Genomic DNA, 26,698 nt, shown 5'->3' on the forward strand with positions numbered 1-26,698 from the left:
GCAGAACTGGGATTGAATTCAGGCCCTTGTGCTTGCCAGGGAAGCCCTTATTCCACTGAGCCATCTCCCCGGCCCCTTCCTTTTCTTCTATAAATCTATTCCTCTAACTCAGAAGCACGCATCACCTCAGCTTAGATTAACTAGCACTTCACTGTGGGCTCGGTAGGAAGAAAACTGAAATGAAAAATGAACTATAACAAGCTAAATGGTGTCCTCTAAAAAATCTCTGTTGCGGTTCTAACCCCAAGTCTGTATGACTGTGATCTTGAAAGAGAAAAACTGTAGGAGAGAAATTGGTTTTTTCAGAACTTTGTTCTTTTGAAACTGCTGAGCTCTGTAACTGCTTCATGGCGTTGTAGTTACTTTCTTGACCCTTGTAACCATGAGAGCATAACTGAACATACAGGGTACTTGATTGTACTTGTAATGGATGGTTATTAATCTAGCCCTGTAACCAATGATCTCACCCTGCTAGCTAATCAGAAGAATTGCCAGGCTGTGCTGTCTCACCTTTGTACTTCCTGCTTGTGCATCATACAAAAGCCCTGGACTACCAGAAATCAGGGTCTGATATTCCGGGAATGATTCTGATCAGTGCCTGTTGGCATAAATAAATCTGTCTTGGAATCCTGGGTCTCATTTTGGTGTTTCTGTTTGCTGTTGCAATCTTATTGGCAAACAGGACCTTCAAAGACGTAATCAAGATGAAGGCTTTAGGATGGGCCTGGGCCCAGTATGACTGGTCCGTATACAAGTGGAGAAGATGTTCCCATGAAGACGGGTATGCCTGGGGAGGAGGTCCTAAGATCACAGATAGAATGGAGTGAGGAAGCCACAAGCCACGGAAGGCTAAGGGCTGATAGCAGTCACCAGAAGCAAGGAAGAGGCCTGGAGGGATTCTCTCCACAGGAGTGAATCTGGCCCTGTCACACCCCCATTGTGGGCTTCTAGCCTCCCAAACTCTGGGACAGTAAATGTCTGTTATTTTTAAGCCCCCTAGTCCATGGCACTTGGTTGCAGCAGCTGTAGGAAACTAACATAAACCTCCAGGTGTGTTCAGAAAACAAGGAAGCTCCAGGTTATGCCATCTGTTCCCAGAAATAGTTCTGAGGGTCTCTGGAGCACGGCCTTGAGGGCAGGAGGAAATTCAGGGACACAGGTAGTTCTGTCTTCTAGAACCACTGGCTAGTGTAATCAATTGAGCTTATGAATCTTTCATCAAGGAAACCCAACCCACTCGTGGGATGTGAACGGCCGATGTCATTTCTGTTGCCTTCACTGTGCCAGCATTGAGCTGTGTGAGAGAAGACTTCTGCCTTTACAGGTACACTGGCATTGTCGCTCCTGCTTTGGAGCAGCTGTTACCAATTGCTGTGCTCCGTGCTGCTGTAGGGGTCTTGGAAAGCCTCAACAACTTCCCCCAGCTGCACTCTGCAGAGCCAAGTCAAGCAGTGGCTTCTTTCCAAGCTGTTTGGAACAGGGGCCTCCTCATTGGTCATGTCCTGTGCTTGGTGTGAAGTCTCTCTCCACATGCCCAAGGCAGATCAGGAATGTTATAAGGCCTGATATCAAATGCTTGTCTTGGAGTCTCTGAGCTAGACTTGCAGCTCCAGTAAGAGAGTATGGACTCTTGGGGTGGTGGTGGGAGACATGGCTGAGATTTTTCTAAACTCACACAAGACAATTGTAACAAGCCTCCCATTGCCCTTACCTTGCATTCTCACTCACAAAGAGGCAAAAGCATGACACTGCAGTTTTTCTCCTGATATTGTTGTCTTTTAAGTAGACTTAAAACCTCAAATATCCCTCAAAATGAAGCCAGCCTGTGGGATTCTCTCTCATGCTCCATGTCTTCCCATCTTTCAAGCCCATGCCTCCACATCCTTTAACTGCCCACACCCCAAATGACACAAGAATGACACCATACTCACAGATGTTAACCGGAGAGACTCCTTCTCCACTTAGCCTGATTGGATGGAAGGAAGGGGAAGAAAGGTTAGGCTTGTGTCCAACGGTGTGTGAGAATTTGCAATGACAGTTTTGAAGATATTTATGAAAGCATAAAAACTTTTCACTATTTCTATTGCAAATTTATACAGGTTGAAAGTATGTAAATACTAGTAATAGTAAAAAGAATAATCTAATGAGAATAGTAATGGAGTTTGAGGTTCATAGAAATAAAACCTATAATCTCAGAAACCCATTTTGGTTTGAACTACTTGGACATCTTAAGGATATTAAAACTAATGACACACTGTTATAATCAGAAAGGTGGGGCTTATCCTATAATAGGATTTCAGAGGAACAAGGGACTATTATGGTATACCAGGCCAGCATGGAAGTTGTCATAGGAGTGCAGAGGAGTAGTTTGAGCAGTAAAATTAACAATAGCAAAAATCAATCTATTATTGTCTTAGCAGTTTGCGTTCATCACAAACACATACCTAGAACTTTTACAAGTGCTAACCTTATTGAGTACCTGTGACCTACACCGTGCCCTTTAGTTCTCTCAGAAACTCCTTTAGGTAGGGATTACCATCTCCGTTTTGCAGAGGGGAAATTGAAGCGTGGAGGGGTTGATTAACTTGCCTATGAACACAAAGCTGGATTAGAAGCCTGGTTCCTCTGACCCCAAAGCCAATGTCCTTGGTCACTACACTGACCCAGAGCTAACACTTATTGAGTACTTGTTGCATAAGATACATTGTTCTAAGATCTGCCCATACATTCCTATTTTAACCTTTTCAGTAACGTATGACATTAGAACTATTATTATCCCCATTTTATAAGTGTGAGGGACATGGAGAAGATGAATAATTTTCTCTTGGTTACAAAGATGGTAACATGTAGAGCACCAAGCTCCCACCAAAGCTCAGGGAGCATGTAATCTAGACCTTTCATTTCTTCACTGAAGAAATTTAAAATTGGAGACTGATGTTTGGATGCCTATACAGCCAGGTAGTGGTAGACAGGTGAGCCAAACTACTAGGGCACTTTATTCGTAGTCTAGAACATTTTATACCAGTTTGAGACCTGCCATGTAACCAGCCTCCCCTTTGACAAGATGCAATCACTTAGACCTACTCAGATCTTAGATTTCTTTCTTCCTTTCTATCTATCTTTCTTTCTTTTTTTTGTATTTAGGACGGGGTCTACAGGGTCTACAGGGTCTCACTGCATAGATCAGACTCATAGTGATCCTCCTGCTTTCAGCCTCCCAAGTGCTGGGATTACAGATGAGCGCCACCACACCCAGTCTCAATCACCATCTCAGTGCACCCTGGAGGCGGGGCTGGCATGGCAGGCCCAGGGATCAAACTCCCAGCCTCTGCGGCTGCCTAAGCAGGTGCTTTAATCTGCTGAGCTATTTGGCAGGCGCTGATCTTAGATATCTATGGTATGCTAAATACAATTGTACAAGGAACATCACTTGTACCTCAAGTGATTTTCTAGCTCAGAAAGACATTGTACCCGTCTTCTTCGTGGTAACCCCATTTCACCCCCATTTTATCCCCTCTCTAGTAGAGGAGAAGGCTGTGACAACCTGAGCCCCTCAGAACACCTAGGCAGCTGGGCAGAGCTCAACTTGTGTGGAGGATGGGGACGGAGCATTTGCCCCTCACCTGCACTCCTCGCCCTCCAGCAGCTTGCGGTAGGTGGCGATCTCCACGTCCAGGGCCAGCTTGACATTCATGAGCTCCTGGTATTCACGCAGCAGCCGGGCCATATCCTGCTTGGCCTTCTGCAGGGCCTCCTCCAGGTCCACCAGCTTGGCCCGTGCATCCTTCAGGGCCAGCTCTCCACGCTGTTCGGCATCAGCAATGGCTGTTTGCAGGCTAGAGCACTGGGAAGAAAGGAGGAAGCTGCAACTTGTACCAACAGCCTCTGGAGGCCTGGGCGGGGTGCTGCTAGGGCAGAAGTCTTCTCAGATAGAAAGACCCAGAACAAATGAGCACCAGGCAAGCTCTTTCCCTTGATAAAACTTTACCTGCTTCTTGACGCTGTCAATCTCTGCTCTCAGCCTCTGGATTACCCGGTTCATCTCAGAAATCTCTTGTTTGGTGTTTCGGAGGTCGTCACCATGTCTGCCAGCCGTGACCTGCAGCTCCTCATACTGACAGGACCAGAGGAGACCTAGTCACCTATCAAATGCTTGACTTGGGCAAACCCTGTAAGCTAGAGATGTCCTACTCACCTCTTGGTCACTTACTCATTCTGTCACTTGTTAATTCAGGTGACCAACATGCTTCTTCCCTCTTTCCTTCTTCCTTCCCTCCCTCACTCCCTCCCTGCTTCCCTCTCTCCCACTTTATTCTCTTCTTTCTTTCCTTTCTTTTCCCCTTTCAACACTGGGGATTAAACCCAGGGCTTTTGCATTGAGCTACAATCCTAGGCCTTTTAAAACTTTATTTTGAGGGAGGGTCTTTTTAAGTCAATAAGTTGCCTAGGCTGGGCCTAGGTTTGAGACTTTCTTGCCTCAGCCTTCCTGATTGCTAGGATTATAGGCATGTGCCACCACACCCAGCCCAGGTAGTAATTCTTGAATGAATCTGCTTGTTGGCAGGCAATAGGCTCCAAGAGTACCACAATGAGCAGTCAGGCCCCGGTTCTCCTAAGACAGTGGTGGTGAGCCTATGGCATGCTTGTCATAGAGAACTGTTTGTTATCCCCGAAAGCACCAAAAGGTTTGCCGTCATTGTCCCAAGGCTTGCAGTTTACTGGGGGAGATAGGCATGAACAAAATCAAGGCATTATTCAATTACAGTTCCAAATAGACTTAAGTTCCCCTTAGGAAAGAAAGAGGGCCCTTGAGAGTGTCATATAGGAGTCTAGCCAACTTGCAAGTGGGGAAGGGTGGTAAGAGAAGTCTCTCCAAAGGAGGAGGTGCTGAGGTCTGCAGTATGGGAAGAGTGGCCTGCGTAGCTTTCTGAAGGGGAGAACATCCCAAATGGGAAAGAGCCAGAGAAAGATCCTGGGGCAGGTAACATAGTCAACATTGGGCATATGTCCAAACAAACTATATCCATCTGTTTTGGTAGCCCTTCAGACACTGGTGCTGGGGACACATGGAGAAGAGGCAAAGGAACAGTATTTCCTGGTGTAGAAGTTGCAGCTAACACAAATGGGACTTTTATGGGAATGTGCCTGGTCTCAGGGGCTATCGAGCTAGTGGTACACGTTTAGGACACATTCACTTGGAAGGCTCATGGTGCTCTGTCTTTTCTAGGAGACTGGAGTGAAATTTGTACTTTTCCCAACAAAAGGAGAGTCTTGCCTGAGTCAAGATCTTCTCAGTTTTGAAAGTGGTAACCATTTAGCTTCCTCAGGTTCTAGGTACTCAGGATTAGAAAAAAAACAGCAGCCTCAACTACACAAAAAGCTGTGGACTCCTAACACCTGATACCCTTCTTCCTTTCTCCATTCTGCCAGTCAGAAAGGACTAAGGCAGTGCTAGTGTAGGGTAAGGGGCAAGGGCTAGCTGTAAGTGAGCAGCTGTCCTTGTAAGGTCCTGTGTCTGGCAGGGAGCTGACCTCTCGAGTCTACTAGACTCCACAAAGCCAAAGCTCCTCTAGCCATCAGAGCTCTGTAGACAGCAGTTCTATGGTCATCCCAATTTCCTTCTTCCTGATTTCAAACTTTGTTGCTCTGCAAAGTACTGGGGTCCCTCACTTATCATGGAAGTTATGTTCCAAACACCCTTGTGATAAGTAAAGATCAGAGAAGTAATGATGTCATATTTAATTTAGTATTTATATATATTTAAAGGTTTTATAAACCCTTCCCACACTCTTACAAACCTTTCCCACACTTTTAAAAACACTTTGAATGTTCTTAACCATTTTCTAAGCTCGAAAACCTACATTAGTTTAACAACATACATATACTGTATGTATGAGACTGCAAAATCCTGTGATACAGTGAAAAGTCTGTGATAAATAATTTAGATTAACATTTTTTGAGAAGCCACTTAACAGTGACTCTGTGGAAGTCGAACTGCGAAATAGCAAGGGACTACTATACACATTGCTGCCTTTCCGTTGCTTGTTTAGCCACCAACCTTTCTCTTCCTCCTTCACAGTCTTTGTCCTACTGGACAAAAGACATTTCTTCTGGGAAGAAGGTCTTTAAATAAAGATCTTTATTAATGCTCTCTTTTTCCCTTCTGTGACTGCCTATTCATTCATGACTTCCTAAACTTTGGGTTCTCTGTTTGCAGTTTATTCCTTTACAACCTTGTGGTGACACATGGCAGATGGTAAGAGCTCAGTGTATCTGTATGGAATTAATAAGCCTTTTAGAAACTATTTCTGCAATACCAGTTCACTCAGATCGTGAGCAATGTGGGGAGTGTGCATGTCCCCATGCATGTCCCTAGGATGCAGCGTGCCCTGGCAACATATTAGCAAAGTGGCTAGGCTTCCTTATGTACCTTGAGCTAGGTTTTCATAGCATCAAAGATGCTCCTGCTGCACTGAAGGAAAAGGAAATGCCCTTGTGTCTCCTGAGTGATGATGTGGTGCCTTAGAGAACACTGACCCTACAGCGGATTGTGGAAATGTCCTTGTTTACCTTGGTCTGGTACCAGGACTCAGCCTCAGCCCGGCTGCGGTTGGCAATGTCCTCATACTGGGCCTTGACTTCGGCAATGATGCTGTCCAGGTCCAGGTTGCGGTTGTTGTCCATGGACAGGACCACAGAGGTGTCGCTGACCTGGGTCTGCATCTGGGACAGCTCCTGCCGAGCAGCAACTCAGTGTCACCCAGACACAGACAGGATCCTGAATCCCTGAGGTGACCAAACCATCTAGGGGAGGGAGAGTCTCTTCCTTGGTATCCCTGGTGGATTATTCCAGCTGTCCCCTGGGCACTCACAGCCACTGACGGGATGCTTTTGCACCCAAGGGAACCTCTGGGCCACCAATCAGTGTGCAGAGTTTCCCTAGTATCACCTCCAACCTCCCATCTGCATGCTTTCCTTGAGTGTGATGGGCGTTAGTGTCCTCCAGATTAAATCACGTAGGCTGGAATGTGACATATGTTTTTTCATATGCCAGCATAATAGGATATCTTTAGGATCAGGTGATGCTCAGGATCCTGCTGTCCTTTGCATAGTACGACTTCATCCCTTTCTCCTTCTTCTCTTCCACAGACCCAGATCTCTGGCAGACTGAGGCATTTCAGAAGATAGGAAACACCCAGCCAATGAGCCGAGGGGCAGCTGCCCTTTGGAACTTTTTGGGGTGGGGAGATAGTTCTTGACTCCTTAAGAATGTTACCCAGTGAGCCAGCATTGAGAATCAACAGTCCTTCCTTGCTAGGGCTGTCCTACCATGGGAGGAGGAATAGGTCTCAGAGATGGGACAATTCCCTAAGCCCGGCCTTAAGGATAGGAACTAAGAGTCTGGGTAGAGGCACTCCATGAAAGACACTGTACTATCTTTTTCTTTCTAGGCTCCAAGGAAAACAAAAAAAATCTTGCACTCTTACTTCCTCAAAGATCATCCGGTAGAAGTTGACTTGGTCAGTCAGAGCATCGACCTTGGCCTCCAGGTCCACCTTGTTCATATAGGCGCCATCCACATCCTGGAATAACAGGAAGTTCCTCTGAGAGCCCGGCCCCCTGAAACCTGGACAGGATCCTGCCTGGCCCTTCTATCTTGGGTTTTAGAAAATGTAGTACCTGGGGGTACTGAGGGTGGGAGACTGGGAATTGGGGATTTGAGTTACCTGGGGTGACAGGAACCTGAGCAGAGTCAGTGCAGAGTGAGGGACACACAGCATTCTGGCCGGTTTAAGCTCTCTAGATAATCTTAAAGTTGATGTGACTTTTTTTGAGTGGCCCAATTGTCACTCCAAGATTCAGTACTATTTCCTTGGAGAGACATTTCCACTCACCTTTTTCAGGGCCACAAATTCATTCTCAGCAGCTGTGCGCTTGTTAATTTCATCTTCATACCTGGAAGGACAGGGGTGAGGGGGAGGGTGTGCTATTGAGCAAGTATTCTGTCAGCTCTTCCAGGCTCGAGTAGCAAAAGCTCAGAGACATCAAAGCCTTTCCAGCTCTTCTGCTGACCCATGTATCACTAGGTGAGTCACTTAACCTCTATTTCTTCCTCTATTAAAGGGGGGAGGGGAGGGCTCTAATTTCTTCTGACAGTTTCTTAAAAAAAAAAAAAAACTTTTACAAGCCCAGAAGGTGAGTGCCGCACTAAAGGGAACAGATGTCTTAGGCAATTGCATCTCTTTAGAGATGCATAATTAATTCTAATTGTTCAGAAAACCTGTTGCCTCAAGCATATGCTGAACTAGTGGAGGGAGCTGTACTATTCAGGACACTGTTCCAGGTGGAAACTGACATATTCTCACTGGACTTCTGGGTGGCCACAGAGCAATGTGCTTTTCATAATGAAGAGTACTTCAAACTCAGAAGCTGAGGGTGTACCAGCTAAGGGTTAGCTTGGTATCCCTTCCCAACCTTCCCTACTGCAGCCTGAGTGATGGAAGCCAAAATGTGCCATCAGGCAGGAGCCTGGATAGCCTTGCTTAGACTTCCACATCTTCTTTTCTATCTCTTCAACCCTTAAGACAATGGCATCTTGGAAATGCAAGCCATCCCAAACACTGAGCCCACAGCCAATGAAGGTAAATGTCATTGCTCAGAGTGAAATATAAGGCAGCTGAAAATGAGTTGCTGTGCTGTGTTAGCTGTTCTGATGTCACTGTGCAGCCATGTACACAGATAGAAATGGCTTTCTTCTCTGTAGATGAAAATTCCTTTGTTACTCTACACTCACTCTCTTTTTCTTATGGGGTCCTGAGAGCAAGGTCTGGAGCTCTCAGCTGATACCAGCTGTTGTTTTTCTGCACATCATTGGTCCTCAGAAAAAGGAGCCCTAGGACAGCTGCGTGTGGCCAGAAGCCTATTCGCCTACTCACCTGACCTTGAAATCTTCTACAACCTCCTGCATGTTCCTCAGCTCGGCCTCCAGCCTGCCCCTTTCCGTGGTGATGCCATCCAGCTGCCGTCGGAGGTCATTGATGTAGGTGTCAAACAGGGGCTCCAGGCTCTGCCTCACTGTCCTAGAGCCCTGCTCCTGCAGGAGGTTCCACTTGGTTTCCAGGACCTTATTCTGTTGCTCCAGGAAGCGCACCTGCAGAGGAACAGAGAGAATGAAATTGGGTTTTTTTTGGAAGTTTCTGGAAATTGAACCCCTGGGCCTCCAGAGTGTAAGGCCACACTACCACAGAGCTACACGGCCGGCCTGAGTATGAATCTTAAGAAGCGAGGGGCACAGAGCCAGACACTCCTATTAAAAAGGAAGTAAAGAAAAATAGCTTTTCACCTGATGTCCAACTGGCAGCTATGTAATTGACAGTTCCACTTCCAGTGAAGAAACCAGAGACATCCAAAGTCCCTTAGGGCTTCCGTGGAAGGGGTGTAGGGGACTCAGAGCTTTTGGTGTCTGAGATGCATTTCTCAACACTGCCTGCTTGGTGAGGGGTAATAGGCTCAGTGGAATCTGCTCTGCCTTGGACATTGACTCCAAAGCAACCCACTGGCTCTCAGAGAGGGTGAGGGCCATCTCCCCAAGGTCATGTGGCCCAAGCTAGCCTGACTTGAAAATGCCTCACCCACCACCAGTGCTAGCAGAGCAGCCACCTCTCCCAGGGGGTCCTCCCATCAATGCCTTCCCTTCTGGGCTGCACCTTCCCTGGAGTGTATTCAGCCCAATGCAACAGGTCAGGTGAAGTGCTTGTCCCACCTTGTCAATGAAGGAAGCAAACTTGTTGTTGAGGGTCTTGATTTGCTCACGTTCCTCCTTCCGTACCCGCTGGATGCTGGGATCGATTTGAAGGTTGAGGGGAGTCAGGAGACTTTGGTTGATGGTGACCTCTTGGATGCCTCCAGAAGGACAGACTGGGAATCCAGGACCACCAAAGCTTCCTCCAACACCACCACCATAGCCAAATCCATTGCTGATCCCAAATCCAGTACTAGCCCTGCCACCAAAACCGCTTCGGAAGCTGCCACCGCACCCACCAATGGAGACCCTCTTGGTCCCCCCCAGGTTGTAGAGACTTCGGCTTCCAAAGTTTGCCCCAGCACTACTGATCCTGCCCAGTCCCCCGCTGCCCCCAGTTGAGCGGGCCACAGAGACAGAGCTGAAGCGGGAGCGCCCTGCTGCAGGTGTAGTGGCCGAGGCGGTGCTGAAGCCCCTGCGGCTGCCAGAGTGGAAGGTGATGGTGGACTGCCGAGACATGGTGGGTGAGGAAGGCTGGCGGGGAGCTCCTGAGGTAGGTGTGAAGGGGATGAAGAAGGCAGACAGCTAGGGAGCTGTGGGATCCTTGGGCTTTATGGGGCCCTAAAGGGGTGGAGCATGGTAATGAAGGGGCCTGCTGATGGCATTCCTTAGGCATCCACCAGCCCTGAGCTCACACTCAGCACCCCCTACACCCCCCCTCGGAAATGCCCAAAAGAGCCACTGGTCGATTCCCTGTCTCCCTCCCCCATGTGGAAACTCCTTTCCAGTTGCAACTTGATCAGCAGACCAGTGAGAAGCATGTTAATTACTCTCAGTCATGTCCTAATCACGCGTCTTCTAATGGACTCAAAAAAACACTGCCTCGTTTCTAAACCGCTTTCTTAGGCCTGCGACCAACTCCCTCCTATCCAAACATCTTGTGTCAGTACAAGCTGGTGAGCTTCCCTGTTTCCTGTTCTGTGGTGTGCTTCCAAAGCCGGAGGACATTCTCAGCAGCCGCTGCCTGCTCCCCTACCCTATGGGACTGGCTCTGTGAATCATGAAAATCCTGTTAGGTTTGGCATGCTTCCTCAGTGTCCACCCAGGGTCGACGGCCCCTTTTTTGGGCTCTGAAGCTTCCCTGTATGTTGTATAGGTCACATGCAATTTTTTGGAGCACAAGTGTGTATGCACATGGGTGTGTTATACCCTGCCTACAGCTGTAGGATGTGACCCTTAAGGCCAGCCAGTCTCAGTCCTCTGTGGATAAAAGGTGGGAAAGTAGAAAGACTTGGGTTTGAATGCCAGCCCCGCCAATGGCCAGCTGTGGGGCTGTGGGCACGCCATGCTACTCTTCTGAGCTTCTATTTGTGTGCCTGTAAATGGGCTTTGAGGTGAATACACATGTGTGGAAACTACTGCAATACTTAACAGCTGAGTCTTTGCTCCTCCTGATCCAGTCAAGTGAGGATTATGGGAGGTTGGCTGTGTGGCTGTCCTGTGATAAGTCCCATGGGGACTCCAAAGAACAAAATGCACATTCTGTTTCTTTGATAATAAATTCATGGTCCTTTGGCTAAGATGCTAAGTAACTTTGGAACAAGATGGTAGCCATTGAAGCACCATATCCAAGCGACTTGAAGGCAGCCCTCTGCCAGCAGTCCCCCAGCTCATTCCCCCCTCCTTAGCACTGGGCTCTCCAGGTCTTCTCTCCCTCACCACACAAATCTCCAGTGTGTATCCAGTGGAGGATTTTTTTATCCCTTGTCCCTGGCACCATTTATCTTCCTCATTGTAGCCTGTATTCAGTACTGACTGACAGGAAGCCTACAGCACCTTTCTCTCTTTCTGCATCTCTTCTCCCATGGGGGCAGACACACAGCAATTAGTTCAGTTTTCTTTGCTTTTGTGACCTCTTGCTTCTTGCTGTGGTTTTGAAGGGTGAGAGAGAGAAGAAATTACAGGTATCCAGTCTCCATTGTGTGGATGAAGAAAGGAGATCCAGACTGATTAAGTTAGTAGACTCACCACATGGCCTTGCTGGCGGGAGGCAGAGCCAGAGCCGTTGTCCTGCCGTGCGGTGCCTGGCAGGTGTCTACCACCTGGGGCCTGGCAGAAGTTCTCACCTGTATGGATGGGTAGTGTGGGCCTTGGAGGGGAGTTCCCTGTTCCCTCATCAGTCTTTTCCTGAGGGCTCCAGCCAGGACCTGGGCCTCTCCTTTAGCTAGAAGCAGGTTGCCTGAGAGTCTCAGCTTGCATAGGGCACCTATGAATCACAGCATTTGTTGACACAGGCCAAGAAGAGCAAAGGAGTTCTCTCACCCGGTTATTGGAGTGCCTGGGTCCCAGCCAGAGCTGTGTATGCTTGTCTTTTTGAGCAAAAAGAACAAATATCTTTGTTCTGAACTCTTCCTGACATGATAGTCTGTCTCCCAGAAGAAGGGATGCTTGTTTGCTTCTTGAATGTGCTGAGTGAGCCCCTGCAGAGGTCTCCGTCCATAAGAGGCAGTGGGGTTGGGCATAGGAGCTGTGTCGATCCGTGCCCACTGGAACGCGTAGAACCGCCCACGGGTGAAGTCGCTGCAGGCTGTCTCTCTTTGGGCCATCCATTCCCTTCCCACGCTCCCTCCTGGGACGCTCATTTCTAGGCTCTGTCATCTCATTGTATCTGTTCCTGTTTCTCACAGCCCCCCTCCTGCCCTGGGGGAGGTCACTAACTCTTTCTTCTCCTCCTCTTAATGTTCCCACTAGGGTGGTGGTTTCTCTCAGCCCACAGATGTTGGTGGGCTACATTGCGATGGATAAGTCTTTTGCCTCTTTTTCTTCTTCATTCTCTCTTTTGTGTCTTCTGACTTGCCCTGTGATCTTCACCCTAGAGACTCATCGGTGCCTGGGACACTCAGCCGGCCTGACAATCTGTGTCATCACCTCCTTTATTTTTATTGACTTTATTTCTGTTGTCCTGGGGATCGAGCCCAGAGCCTTGCACATGCTAGGCCCACCCCATTAAAATCTCAAAACTTCCTGACTGATAACATTTTCTTCTTTGTTTTAGCTTTATGTTTTTTTTGAATGATTACATTTTTACTTTTTATTTAAATTTGAGTAAAAACAACAAAATTGTGGCTATATTCCCAGATTTGAGTCTCTGCCTTTTTAAGATCCTGATAATCACATATATGATCATATATAACAATTTTTGCCCATTCAATATTTTTCTAACAAATTTATTTCCTATGTATTAAATCATTTACCAAAATATGTTTGCAAGTATTCTAGGTTTAGAAAAAGTAAGAACAGAAAGCATTTTTTTTTTTTTTTTTTTTTTTTTGGCGGGACTGGGGATTGAACTCAGATCCTTGCGTTTGCCAGTCAAGCGCTTATCCTACTGAGCCATCTCCCAGGCTCCAGAAAGCACTTATTAAGAACATGCAATATTTATACTAAATTCTTTGAGAACACACAAATAAGAAATGTAACACTTTGAAAATCAAAATATGGCGTCAGATTTAATACGGACAAAATTAAGTGGAAGTGACTCTGACAAAATTATCAAAGTACTTAACAATTAAGACTTTAAAAGGGAGTTTATTGAGAAAAATTTAAAGATAGTGCCTTTAAGTCCTTGAGAAATATTAAATAGCACATCCTTGAAAGAAAAAGAATTTGGTTTTTAAACATTATGTGTAAATTCTGTAAAATGTATAGAATATAGGTTTGGAATTAACTTTTCCTCAGGGAATGAAAATGTGACAAACTTCACTAAAACCCAAGTTATAAAATAGCAAGGGTAAGTATTTTTATACAATGGAGTATTACTCAGCTATAAAGAATGATAAACTTGAAGCCTTTATATTTAAGTGGATGCAGCTTTATGTTCTTTTGAACCTCCTTTGTAATTCTGCTTAACACTGCCCCCCAGGAGGCCTTCTCAGACGAGGTGGCCCAAGTGCAAGCCCCTATCCACCAGTCCCTCAGGACACCTGTGTTTGGTTTGAGCTGCAGTGAGTTGGTTTTTCTAGTGGCTGTGGTGCTAACCTACCTCTGAGGATTGGGGAGTTTCCCTCCCCTTGATGCGCCTCCTGAGAGCTCCCTAAACAGAACTATGGTAGAAATTCACGTTATAGAGGGTGTCTAAAGTAAAGGAGAACTACATGTTTCTTTCTATTCTCTGAGCATTTTTGAGTCTCTCTAACTCTATTATTGGGTCTGGCTGGAAGGAATGACCTTGAGGTTTGAGCCAGTGGTGGATTCAGGGGCATTTCCCTGCTGCCTGTCCTTCCTTCTCGGGGTGATGCCATTGTCCTCAGAGGGAAGACAAAAGGTCTCAGGAGGTGTTTGGTTTCAAGGAGGCTGGACTAGTTGGCGATAGAGGCTGTGGCACTGTGGTGGTGGAAGAGGACAGCACAGTGAGGACGTATGCACCTTAAGGAGGAGGGGCTGGGGATATCAGGGAGCCTTGGCTTTCAGCCAGGCCAGGACCAAAGAAGAGCCTTGGTAGAGTACAGGGTAAAGGGACCTGGTTCCCTAGGGCAGGCTGGTCTTGGACAAGTGCTTGAGTACCCAGGCCACTGCCTCTGCCTCCCGGTGCTCCCTCTTAGCTTCCTTTTACACACCTTTTCCTTTGTGACAGAGTCTAGTGATTACCCATTAGTCCCTCTTGCCTGCCAGGTTCTTACTGTTCTAGCAAGGGAGATCAAGTTGTGAGCAAAGCAGACAGAGCTCACTCTGGAGGACAAGGGAAGCTAAGGAAGTTCGGGGGTGCAATCACACCCAGCTGACACACTCCTTGGGTTGCACGGGGAAGGCAATTCTGTTGTGGTGGAGCTGGAGACAGCCTAATCTGGAACATTTATATACCTTGACTGTTGGTAGAGCCATGCTTCCTTAATCTTTCTTGTGCCTACTGGGCACCACCAGCCTGCCTTGAAGGGGCTCAGACCCTCCTCTTTGCAGCACCCTTGCTCCTGCATTCTGTGATGATAATTGTCCTTCAAAAGGCACTAGAAGTGCCATTTGATCTCTACAGTCTATCAAGGCCCAGGACTTGGGACATCCACCTATTTGCAGGCAATTCACCTGCTCCTTCCTACTGGCCATGAATCAGGCCTTCCACAAGGCCTGAACTGATGTGTATGTGTGTGAAGGCCTCTTGCAGTAGGCCAATGGACTTCAAGACCCCACTGGCCAGTTTTAGGGGATAAGTAACATGCTCCTGTGCTCTTCTCCTTCAGACTTGTGTTTAAAACAAGCATGGTAGAGCTGTACCTTCCTTCCATGATTAAGTGTATCAGACATACCCAAGAAATTCAACTCTACAAAGTTCAACACAGACACACACATCTTAAGAACATTCACAAAATGGCAATCTACAGGTGGATGGGATGCCAATGAGGGCATCAGGAAAGAAAAGTCTTTTAAAGCCTAGAGAAACTTACAAATAAGGTAGATCAGAGAGGGCACAAAGCTGTAGCCTACCACACAGGGTTTTGGAAATTGAGAACTCCTGATCCTTTCTGCTGCCACACTTTTGCCTTTAGGCTCCCTCACCTTATAGAGACCAGAGATTAAAGCTCCTTGTTGCCTGAGACACACATCTGGGGTCTTCCTTGGGGAAGGAATGGGTGAGATATCATCATATCAAGGCCCTCCACATGCATCCCCCGGAGAACAAGTGGAGAAATTTGGAGAAGACAGGATTCCAGGTGTCTTCCTTATTCCTTTGTGACCCTGTGACGGTCTCCCTGACTCTCAGGATCAAGGCACTTTGCTCACCAAGTCTCTGGTTTGTGCAGAAGTAGTGCTGCCAAATAGGGACATTGGTAAGAGAGACAAGTGGGGAAGAAATGAGATGCACCCCAGTTCTTCTGCAGAGGTAGGAACCCAGATGTCTCGTGTGAGTCAAAGAGTAAGAACCCTAGAAACCCAGCACCATGAATCTGGCAGGGAGCCACCGCCTGTGGGCACAGGCTGGGCGGGCTGAGCGATACTGGCACTCTGAAGGACGCTGTTGACACCACCTCCTTGGCTTGTGACTGATCTGGAAGTTGCAGCTGAGGCTGGGGTATGTGTCAACAGCTGGGAAGTCAGAGCAGAAAGGAGTCACCTAATTCCCAGTGGGCCTGGCAGTGCCTCTCTGTTTGTGAGCTTGGACGTTCTGGCAACTCCTTCCTCCTCATTGCTTTCTAGCCTCCTTTTCTCATCTTAGTTACTTCTGAGAGACCCAAGTCTTTCAGCCATGCTATCACGCATTTATTCTCTTATGAAATGTTCGTTGGGGCCCTGTAATGTACTGGGTCCTGAGACGTAGGGTGGAGAAGGCATAATCATCCCCAATACAACAAGGACATACATAGACTATAATAGTAGGCTGTCACCTTAGGGGTGGACTCAGGACATAAACAAGCAGTTCTGAGACACGTGGAGGGCATGTTCTCCCTGTGGCCAGAGCTCAGACTGACCTGCCCTGGCCTTAGTTGTTCACTTCAGCTCTATCAAAGTGAGCGAGGTACACATTACAGAAGTCCTATATTTTATGAATGAGGAGAGGGAGGCCCTGTGTCCTACATGAAGCAGGAAGTAAGCTGCTGCTAAGACTGTTGTCTTCTGTACCCTAGCATGGTGCTTTGTTTCCTTGGCACATGAATCTTCTGTCTTAACAGAAAGTAATTATTCTCCATGACTCTCAGGTAGCAGAGACTTGATGGGCTATGAGGAAGAGAAGATTGCCATGTGTGAAACACTGGAGTCATATAAAATGGCATATGACAAAATTAGAAAATATGATTCAGGAAGTGATATGACTGGTTTCTGTTCCCATCAGGCCCATGATAGAGACAAATTCCTTTCAAACGAAATTGTATGATTGGATGAGGCTTGAGGACTTCAAATACATCTTGCTCTCCTATTGGCTCCAAATGCCATGCAGTGGACACACACAGGGAGCAGTCCCCAAGCATAGGAGAGAGGCTGAGGTGGCCAGCTTGGCTTAAACATTTCTCATGGATAACTCACACAGCAACCCACCCACAGACACTTCGGATGGGATTGCGTTCCTTTGCTGAGTGCGGCCACTTTGTCTATGTGACACTGTGCTTCTACATGAGGTATCAAGGTGATACATCCATCACCTGGGTATTTCCAGGGACAGGGACATTTGGATGTCAGACTCTGGTTTCTATGATTCCTAGGGAGGCTGGTCCCTTGGGACACCCAGCTTTGGCTGAGCACTCCCGGCCCATTCTGGGATCTGTCCTGTCCATCTGACCTGCCTCCTGTGATAGACACCAGATTAGCACACACTGATGATGAGGATGGTGACAATGACGACGATGATAAGGTGAGGAAACTGAGAACCATTAAGCTGAGAGTGACTGAAGGTAACTGGAGACCAGGATCCTCTTTCCTTGTTTTGCTTTGAGAAGGGGAAATATTCAAAAGTCTAGATGCGAAAAATGGAGAACTAGGACGAGTGACTCACTATTACAGCAGAATTAATCTCTCTGTAGAATGACCCAGCAGAGGGCTCCTTTACTTAGTCAGCTCTCTTATAGTGTGTAATCAAAGTGCCACTGATCAGCAGTCAACTTGCAGGATATAAAACCAAAACTGCTGGGGACTCTGAAGGGAGAAACGGTGTTTGCCGAGTAGATGAGCGCCATGTTTGTGATGCGGGTTAGATCTGAGCAGCAGGACACTGCTTTCTCTCTCTTCCTGGGAAAGGTCAAAATGTCACAGACTGCATGGACAGATGCTCCGATGCCCTCTGCATCATGGCAGGCCTGGGGATATTTTGGAGGTAGTCCCATTAGGCCAATGAGAGAGAAAGTTCCTTCCAAAGGAAATGACTAGAAGTGGCTTTTGTCCATCTCTGAGTGCTAAGGTATTAAGCAAGGATCGGCTGACCTGGGATGATCCCTAATGAAAGTGACGAATGAATTGGGAAATGGGAAAAGAACAAAGAGGGAAAGGATTGTGACAAGACACCAGTCTGTTTGTTGCTGTTATTGTGGTGGTGGTGACGGTGGTGGTGGTGACGGTAGCAGTGGTGGCAGCTGCGGTGGTGGTGGTGGTTTTAGCCAGCAGGGAATAATTTAAACTTCATTGTGAAGGATTCAATTGAAGTATCAAAAGGCTCTATATTCTAGTGCTAAACAGGGAAATACTCCTCCAGCGAAGTTGTAAGGATTTAGGCAGATTATTTCTGAGATGATTTAGGGGATATGATTTTTCAGTGAATAGAACTTTTTTTTGAGCACTTAATGTTTCTATAAGTTAAACATCAGTTCCCTAATAATGCTGTTTAAGTATCATGGTCTTTTTTATTTTAAAGAAAGAAAAAAAAAAACAAATAAAAATGATACAGAATTTCAAAACAAGATGATAGGAAATTAACAATGGTTATTATATTTCATATGATTCTCTTCAAAGTAGTTGCTCAGATTACAAGATAAAGGCATGCAAGATTGATCAAACAATATAAGCACTAACTGTTTCTTTCAATGACTAATAGAAGTTAATAGTATAATTATCTAAGCCATCATATATATTTTTTCCCCTTTCTTCTTTTTCCTCATCCCAGTTGTTCTTCCTTTTGTGAAGTTTCTTTCCCTTTCACAGTATTTATTTACCATGGTCTTTTATAGATTTTATGCCAACTCGATGTTTCCCTAAATTTATCAAAATTTTCCCTCAGTGGAACTGGTACCCAGTTAGCCTCTCTGAAGGTGGGTCTGCTATTGCTCTTGCACCTTCACACTTGCCTCTTGGTCTATGGTGTGTGCATGCACATGTGTGTATAAGTGTGCATGTATGTGTGGTGTGTATACGTATGTGTTGTGTATGCACTTGTACATGTGTCTGTGTTTATGGGTATAGTTCTGGCTATGCCAGGCGAGATAGATTTTTCAAATGTAGGCATGTAATTAAGTTGACTTTGACATAAATTCGAAAATACACCTTCCTTTTCTTAAATCATTCTGCAGGGTCTAGGACACTGACATGTCACATGCAACCTTAAACTGTCCTGCTGAGTGACTGCTAGGCTGCTAGAGAGACAGAAACATGCAGGAGTAACTAAGGAGGTTTTCAAGATCTTTCCTATGCTGAAGAGGGTCACAGTTTGCTCCTCACACCCTCACCACAAAGGACTAGTCAAGAAATCAAAGTGAGGAAAACAAGGCTTCAGAGACTAGTTAGAGGTGTTGGAAAGAGAAAAGACAAAAACAAGGCTTGACTAGGGTCCAAGCTGAGGGACGAGGGATGGCAAGCAGAGCCAGCTTGGGAAGAGGGGGCCATTCATCTTTCCGGTATGGGCTGGAATTCTCAAGGCAGAGCCGCAGCACTGCTTGGAGCTTGCCCCCGTTTTGAGGCACTGCCTGATGCCCTCATCCAGCACTGCACTCTTCTCTTAACAAGCCCGGGCAGGCATGTCCACCAGGGGGCAAGCGGTGCGAGGAGGAGGCCGGGGTGGGTGGAAGGCACAGGCCCCGCCCCCACCATGGCCAGCGGGTCAGTGATAGACTGAGTCTGCCGTGCGACCGAGATTCCCAGTGTGCAGAAGAAGCACAGATTCTGCAATGAGCCAGATCAGTTGGATCCCGCTCTGCCTCTTATTACCATGCTAGCTCACTTTTCTGAATCTTGATTTTTTCATCTGTAAAATGGGAATAAAGTTAACACGGTGGTTGGGTGCAAGATGAAAGTAGAGAAATCACTAATTTTTACTTATTATAGTTAAATAAGAAGTCATGGGAAAGGGCTTCTAACTCATAACACGACAACACTAAGATACCTAGGGATATCTAACAATACCCAAAACAAGAAAAAACAGAAAACATCGGTAACAATGGCTAGGACTAACTATCAGATGGCAACATATAATAAAACCTCTGGTGGTGACGATGATATGGGAATGACTTCAGTGCTTGCAGCTCTTCCTGCTGAAAGAGGAGCTCGTGTACTTGGTAGTGGAAGGGCTTCCCCCGGCAGAGCTGAGGCCGCTCCCCATGCTGATGCCTCTACCAGAACTGAAGCAATGTCCTCCAGAGCTGCAGGAGTAGCTGCTGCCCCTGCCCAGGCCTATGCCACTGCCTGCACCACCGGTGCTGTCAGAGCCCCTGGGGACCGTGGACTGCACCACAGCTGCAAGAAGGAGAGGAGGACACAGGACACAGTGTGCTCGTGTGCCTTCCTGAGCTGGGCACACAGTTTGGCACAGCAGAAACAGGAAAGCTGGGTACTTACAGATGTTGACTGGTCCAATGCCGTCACCATTCAGCCTAGCAGGAGAGGAACATAGAGAAGTGAGACCTAGACAGGTGCTCCCGGGAGCCTGCGGGAAGCCTCTAGCTGGGAAAAGCTCAGGCAGAATCGCTCTTTTAGTTATTTTCTAGAGCTGAAATTGTAACCATGACTAGTATTCCATAATCTTGTGCTCTTTGGAGATGTTAGATGTTTGACGGCGTGTGAGGGACCCACCTGCACTCCTCAGCTTCCAGCAGCTTTTTGTAGGCAGTGATCTCCACATCCAGGATTATCTTGACATTTAGGAGGTCCTGGTACTCCTTTAGTAGCATGAGCCTATGCTGCTTGCCCTTCTGCAGCACCTTCTCCAGCCCTTCCAGCTTGCTCCTGGCATCCTTGAGGGTCAGCTCCCCACGCTGCTCAGCATCAGTGACGTCAGACTGTATGTTGCAACACTGAAGAGGAAGCAAGAGGAATGCACTTGTAGTTGGTGTTTCCCCAGTGGATCAGTCTAGGTCTTCTTTTGCAGGGGCTTACAGAGCCATCAGTGGGTGCAACATGACCTCTCAGTGTTTCTGCCCAGTGTTTTCCATTTGTAGTCTTTTATCTAGTTAGGGAGTCAGTGACAAGAACGTATGAGACCATTCTGTGAACCATGCTTCAAGAGATTATGTCTAGTTACTGGGTGGAGACATAGCAGTAGAGACAAGCAACAGAATTATGAAAGAAATAGAACAATTTTATTTTTGTGGGTGGGGATGTCCAGAGTCAACCAGGTAACGTTTCTGAGTTCACATCTCTGACCTCATTTTCCTTTTCCAAGTTGTATATTTCCAATTCCCAGGTCAGTCTACTTATGTAAAAAGTAATCAGTTATTCCTGTTTATCTTTTTACTGTTTTGACTAATTGAGATTAGACCTGCTCATGTCTTCTACCGTGGTTTTCATAGGATCTGTCTTTCATGGGTAGGTTCTGAATTGCATCTGTCTGTCTGTCTGTCTGTCTGTCTGTCTGTCTGTCTCTCTCTCTCTCTCTCTCTCTCTCTCTCTCTCTCTCTCTGATGTTTTCTTTATTTCCTGGGATATATCACAAATGTTAGTTTGTGATTCCATCATGGTCTAGCAAAGTCTTTGCAATTGCCACTCACCATACCTGCTTTTTGACCTGGTCAATTTCAGACTTCAGCCTCTGGATCATGCGGTTGATGCCAGCAATCTCCTGCTTGGTGTTGTGCAGGGTTTCCCCATGGCTGCCTGCTAGGAGCCGTAGTTCCTCATACTGTAGTTGGCAGGGGGGGGAGAGAGAGAGAGAGAGAGAGAGAGAGAGAGAGAGAGAGAGAGAGACAGACAGACAGACAGACAGACAGACAGACAGATTTGACTAAATATTTTTCTGTCTGAGTAAGGCATGCAATACCATGACATAATGGCTTCTCTTTGAGAAATTTTAGGAAAAGTTGATTTTGCATGGATGCTGAGTACTCTACAACTGAATCACAGATCATCCTAATTAGGAAATTGCAGACGTCAAGTTCTCATAGAAGTTGACACTGTTCTATAGTACATTCTGGGAATTAATATTCGGGTTGGAATAAACAAAGATGATTATGTCCTTATCTGTGGGAGCATTCCTCTTGTCTCTGACTTCTTTTGCTTTCTAGAAGTGGGCATAAATCCTATAACTGTCAACACTAATAGAATAGGAAACAGTGCCCCAGAGTTTCTTTGTGTAGATTCCCCATATCACACTCCTGGAGTTAGAAATCTTCTGGTATTCAGGGCAGGACACCCTGAATTTCTCAGGATTTCTCAGCAGTCACCATCTCACAGCTCACCTTAGTCTGGTACCAGGACTCAGCTTCAGCCCGGCTCCGCTGAGTGATTTCCTCATATTGGGCTTTGACTTCAGCAATGATGCTGTCCAGGTCCAGGCTGCGGTTGTTGTCCATGGACAGGACCACAGTGGTGTCTGAGATGTGGGTTTGCATCTGAGACAGCTCCTGCCCAACAGAAAGTGCTAAGTTTCTCTTTTCGGGTATACCCAATACCCATAGCCTCCCTTCTGCAGAGCCCATCTGGGTAAATAACGGAAAGGTGAGGATACTCACCACCTCGAAGGCAGTTGTCAGGAAGCCCACCTCATCTTTAAGACCATCTGCCATGTCTTTCAGTTTAATGTCATTCATGTAGGCAGCATCCACATTCTGGAGAAAGAGATGACCACATGGTGTCACTGGAGCCCTCCTGTCAGCCCACCCTTGTTGGCACTTTTCCCTTGTGATAGGAACCTAAACCATATCTCTCCTGTGCAGGTCCCCTGAATCCTGACCTTCTTCAGAGTCACCTCACCTTCTTCATGGTCACAAACTCATTCTCAGTTGCTGTGTGTTTGTTGACTTCATCTTCATATCTATGAGAAGAAGAGTGGAACATATTTGACACACTGTTTTCACAGATTCAAACCTATCCTGTGATCTCTCAATTCCATGAATGGAACATTTCCAAATCCACTTTTTTTTTTATAAAAGAACATAATGAAATTTTATTTTATTTTATTTTTTTAAGTGTTAGATTTTCTTGCTTTTTTCATAATTTTATTGATAAACAAATAACAATGAGAAAGTTTCAAATCAAATCAGTAGGACAGTTTTAATAATTAACACATTGCATACATTCTTCCTAGTGGTTAATTGCGGTACAAGATGCGGACATGATATCCTATTTACAAACACCATTAGAACAAATCCCTCTATTCATTAAGAGAATGTAACTATATATCTATCCTAACCATTTTGAATATACAGGTACAAAATGGACATTCATCTGTATCCTCTTTTTTTGTTAAGTTCCGTTATTTGAATATTATAGGTGTATAAACTCAGCAAAATATTCTAAAAGGGTCCAGTAGCCCATAATAGTATTGGGTCTTCTGCTTGACTGGCAATGTCAGAAATTGTTGATCTGAGTCCCCTACAGCTCCACATAACACCATGGCTTTACTCCTTATATTTCGTTTTTATACTTTTCTGCTGGATGGTTAAGACCAAGGTAAAGCAGGACCTATACAACAAGAATTGTAGCTTTTGGGTCTGAGAAGGTCAGAGAAATCCCCTCAGGATTTATCCTGAGATCCAGTACCTCAGATTGTAGAACCTTTGTCAGTGTCAGCCATGTGAATGAGTCACGGCCATTGCTTGGACAATGTGCTCTCTGTGAAATCCTGAGAGAATGTTTTCTCTCCATGTGACTCTCCTTAGGCACACTCTACATCATCGATCACTTTCCTCTTTGGCCACATAATCTCCTTGATCAGAAAATTTGGGACACTCCTGAGTTACCTGACGTTACCGTACAAGTTCTCATATGACCTGAGTCTTAACTGACCTTGGAAGGCTAGGGCCAAAAAGTTGGCTTTCCTTGCAGCCCTCCTTTTTCTCTAATTTGGTCTGCAAACTTAGGTTGTTAACCATCCAGAAGAAAAGCTTATTGTTATTACCATACAACTTAGGCTGTTAAGCTTAACCTCACTATCTGTCTGAATATCAAACATCTTAGGCATAACATGGAACAGTTATTTTTCATCAAGTATTGATATGTTGAACTTTAAGTCCCTACAGAATATGATAAAAAATTTAAAAATTAGAATATATTTTAAAAATAGGCATAAAGAATTATATACTTCTTATGTTTACACTTAAGTTCAAAAAACTAACCATATACAACCTTGAAGCAAGACAGTCCCACAATATTCCTTTTCATATCTGTTGCTTTCATTCACCACCCCTTCTTTTTGAACAATCATCTACCCGAGAGACAGCATAGCAGCAACTGGCATGTCATGGCAAGCAGCCTGTATTCAGAAGACCAGAATGACAGGCACTCTAAGCATGAAACTACTACTACAGATTACCATCTGCAGTGCAGTAGCTTAGTTCACAGGTATCAGTATATATAGTAAGTCAGGGTGAGAATCTTTCCAATTAACTGCTAGATTCAAAAATCTTCTGGAGATTCTGAGACCAAATCCACTTTTTTTAAGGAGAGACTAAAGGATTTTTTTTCTGTGATTTAATTTTTAAGTTCACTCTCCCTCAACCTTTGATGAACCTCTTTGTCTTACATTTTTGGTCTTTGGCAATAATTTCTGATTTTAATTCCTCTAAACACATTTTTGTTTAGAAACGACACCTTTACATAGACCTGGTCACCAGCTAGCTTTGAGAAATAAGCTTTTGGCAAGCGAGCTCACATCTCCTTGACCCACTTGTTCTTCAAGTTGTTAGCTGTGTCCTGTGTGCGACTGAGCTCCGAGTCTAGGTGGCTTTTCTGAGAGATTATGTAGTCCAGCTGCCTCCTGAGGTTGCTGATGTACTTGTTAAACAGAACATCCAGGTCTGGCCTGACTGGCCTAGTGTCCTGCTCCTGGAGCAGGGTCCACTTGGTGTCCAGGACCCTGTTCTGCTGCTCTAGGAACCGCACCTGAAGAGAGATAGATCTTCATATGACAGACAGTGGAAGGACAAAAGCAGTGGCTGGTGTGGAGATTTCCCTAGTGGGGCTGTACTTCTGTGTCCTGAGCACACAGAACCTCGGGCCGTCCAACTTACACCACCTGGATGCTTCGGCCTGGGTGCCACAGCCCGGTGGCGGCAAACCTATGGTGTGGTACTATTTTTCTTTTAAGACAAAAGATGGTTACTTATGAGTTTTTTTTTTTTCTAAACCGAAACACCAATATTTTTACTGGTGCTTAATTGTAGTGCTGGCATTTTGTGATAAACAAGAGGGTTTTAGGTTATAGTGTGGGCAATGGGTCTCTAAAAGGTTCACTCACTGCCATAGACCATGGAGGGCTTTTCGCCCTTTATGTGATGGTTACAATTGGGGGATTTCCACACTTCTTCTTTCCTTTCAAAACACAAACAGAAATCTGTTTTAAAAACAATTAAATGGTCTTATATATTGTTTAGGTTTTCCTAATTGATAGGATTCCATCTATATGGGATAGTAATGTTGCCTAATAATTAAATTCCTCTTTAATGCTCTATTTTAGTGCATGTATGTATTCTAAAATAACCCTCAGTTTCATGGTCATTCTCAACTTCTGGAATAAATTAATATTTCTATATACTATGTAAAGAGCATTAGTGTTTAATTGAGCCAGAAAATGCTTTTCATTTTTGATTTGACCTTTTCCCTCATACTCTGACAGTTGGAGCACCACTGGCATTTATTGTCCTTCTTAGATCTTCATGAGGGGAGATCTAGCTCTTTTTACTGCATGATGCTCCCCCCGTGCTTCTGGGTGTGAACGACTGATGGTCCCTTGCTGGGCGTAAGGGTGAGGAGACTCAGCTGTTCTAAATGGCTTCCATTTCCTGCTGTCCATGCGGAGCTACTATGGAGCTCCCTCTCTCTGTCCTAGTGGAGGTTTGTTGTGTCTCTACTGGGGACTGTGAAGTGCCATGTGGGAGGCCAGGCCTCACAGCTCACCTTGTCGACAAAGGAGGCGAACTTGTTGTTGAGGGTCTTGATCTGCTCCCGCTCCTCAGTCATAACCCGCTGGATGGTGGGGTCGATTTGCAGGTTCAGAGGAGTGAGGAGACTCTGGTTGATAGTGACCTCTTGAATCCCTGCAGGGGAAAACATGGGGAAGCCAACACCCTCATAGCCACCATTGAACCTGGCCCCAGTGCCAAGCCCCAGTTGTTATCTGCCCCATCACCAAAACCAAGTCCACTGCTGATTCCTCCTCTAAAATTACCTCCAACTCTGCGTCCATGTCTGTCTCCAGTGGCACAGCTGCTCCCTTCAGTGGAGATCCTATTGGAGTCCCCCAGGTCATAGAGGGTACTGCTGCCAAAGCCAGCTCCTCCACATGCTGTCTGCATGCTGCCATTGCCTCTGATGTGGCATGTGGAGCCACCTCTGAAGCCAGAATGGCTGAGCCCAGAGACTCTGGCTAAACTGGCACAGAAGCCACCATGGCTGCTGCTCTGGCTCCTGATGGTTTTGCTAGACATGTTTCCTGGACCTGAGAAGGCTGAGGAATATTGCAAGGTACAGGCAGAGAGGAACAGATGAAAGAGATGGTTGGGGTGCAGCCTTTATATATGATGTCGTTGCATTGAACTGGGTCCTGGTAGGTGAGCTGGCAGATTGAGAGGGCAGGGTTTGCCAGCAATGAGCTCACACCTGGATTGTTAAGAAAGTTATGAGATATCAAGATTGCATATTTGGATTGCTTTAATCAGAGACATTCTCCTGCCCCCAGGTTTGAGTTAACCTCAGTACAATCAATCTGTTCTTAATTCATTGTATCAGTGGTTTTGTCATTATCATAACAAAGATTCTGCATGTGTATCAGAATATGCTGTGTGTCCTTTTGTCTTCGCACCTGTCTCTGCTCCAAACGTAGATATTGGAAATGATGAACTATCTATTGCAAATACCTTTAGAGATTACTCTTTTCTGCAATGGCTACAAATGTTACTTTTTTCATTTCCAATCTGAGGTCTTCTATATCTTTCTTCAGCTGTTTTATTTCAGAAGCTGTTGATTCATTGCTTTCAGCTGTGTCATTTCCAATTTGTTCTGTGTTAGTGTCCTCTGCACTTGTTATGGGTGGGCTTGAGTTCTGAGGTTGCATTTTGTTCCTTCTCGTCATTTTGTGTAGCACTGTCCTCTGCCCTTTGTTGTAGATCTTTGCTG

At 45.8% G+C, this 26,698-nt stretch overlaps 2 protein-coding genes across 2 annotated transcripts in view; both read right to left on the bottom strand.

Annotated features, from left to right (window-relative positions):
- The window catches only part of LOC101583682 (keratin, type II cytoskeletal 75), an 11,096-nt gene extending 835 nt beyond the window's left edge, over positions 1-10,261 (bottom strand). The window contains exons 1-8 of the mRNA XM_004637851.2: positions 9,764-10,261; positions 8,937-9,151; positions 7,896-7,956; positions 7,488-7,583; positions 6,571-6,735; positions 3,989-4,114; positions 3,624-3,844; positions 1,932-1,966 (exon numbers count right to left, since the gene is read on the bottom strand). Coding sequence (XP_004637908.1) covers positions 1,932-1,966; positions 3,624-3,844; positions 3,989-4,114; positions 6,571-6,735; positions 7,488-7,583; positions 7,896-7,956; positions 8,937-9,151; positions 9,764-10,261 — 1,417 coding nt within the window. The remainder of the gene's footprint in view (positions 1-1,931; positions 1,967-3,623; positions 3,845-3,988; positions 4,115-6,570; positions 6,736-7,487; positions 7,584-7,895; positions 7,957-8,936; positions 9,152-9,763) is intronic.
- Positions 10,262-19,661: 9,400 nt separating this feature from the next.
- On the bottom strand, positions 19,662-26,010 carry LOC101584053 (keratin, type II cytoskeletal 6A). The gene is given in 10 exon segments (XM_012516152.2): positions 19,662-19,885; positions 19,988-20,022; positions 20,222-20,442; positions 21,141-21,266; positions 21,823-21,987; positions 22,096-22,191; positions 22,337-22,397; positions 24,252-24,466; positions 25,481-25,693; positions 25,696-26,010. Coding segments are annotated over 10 exon segments (1,671 nt in total).
- Positions 26,011-26,698: the final 688 nt, after the last annotated feature.

Source organism: Octodon degus, unplaced genomic scaffold, assembly GCF_000260255.1.
Source record: "Octodon degus isolate 3935 unplaced genomic scaffold, OctDeg1.0 scaffold00093, whole genome shotgun sequence".
Taxonomy (NCBI): Eukaryota; Metazoa; Chordata; class Mammalia; order Rodentia; family Octodontidae; genus Octodon; species Octodon degus.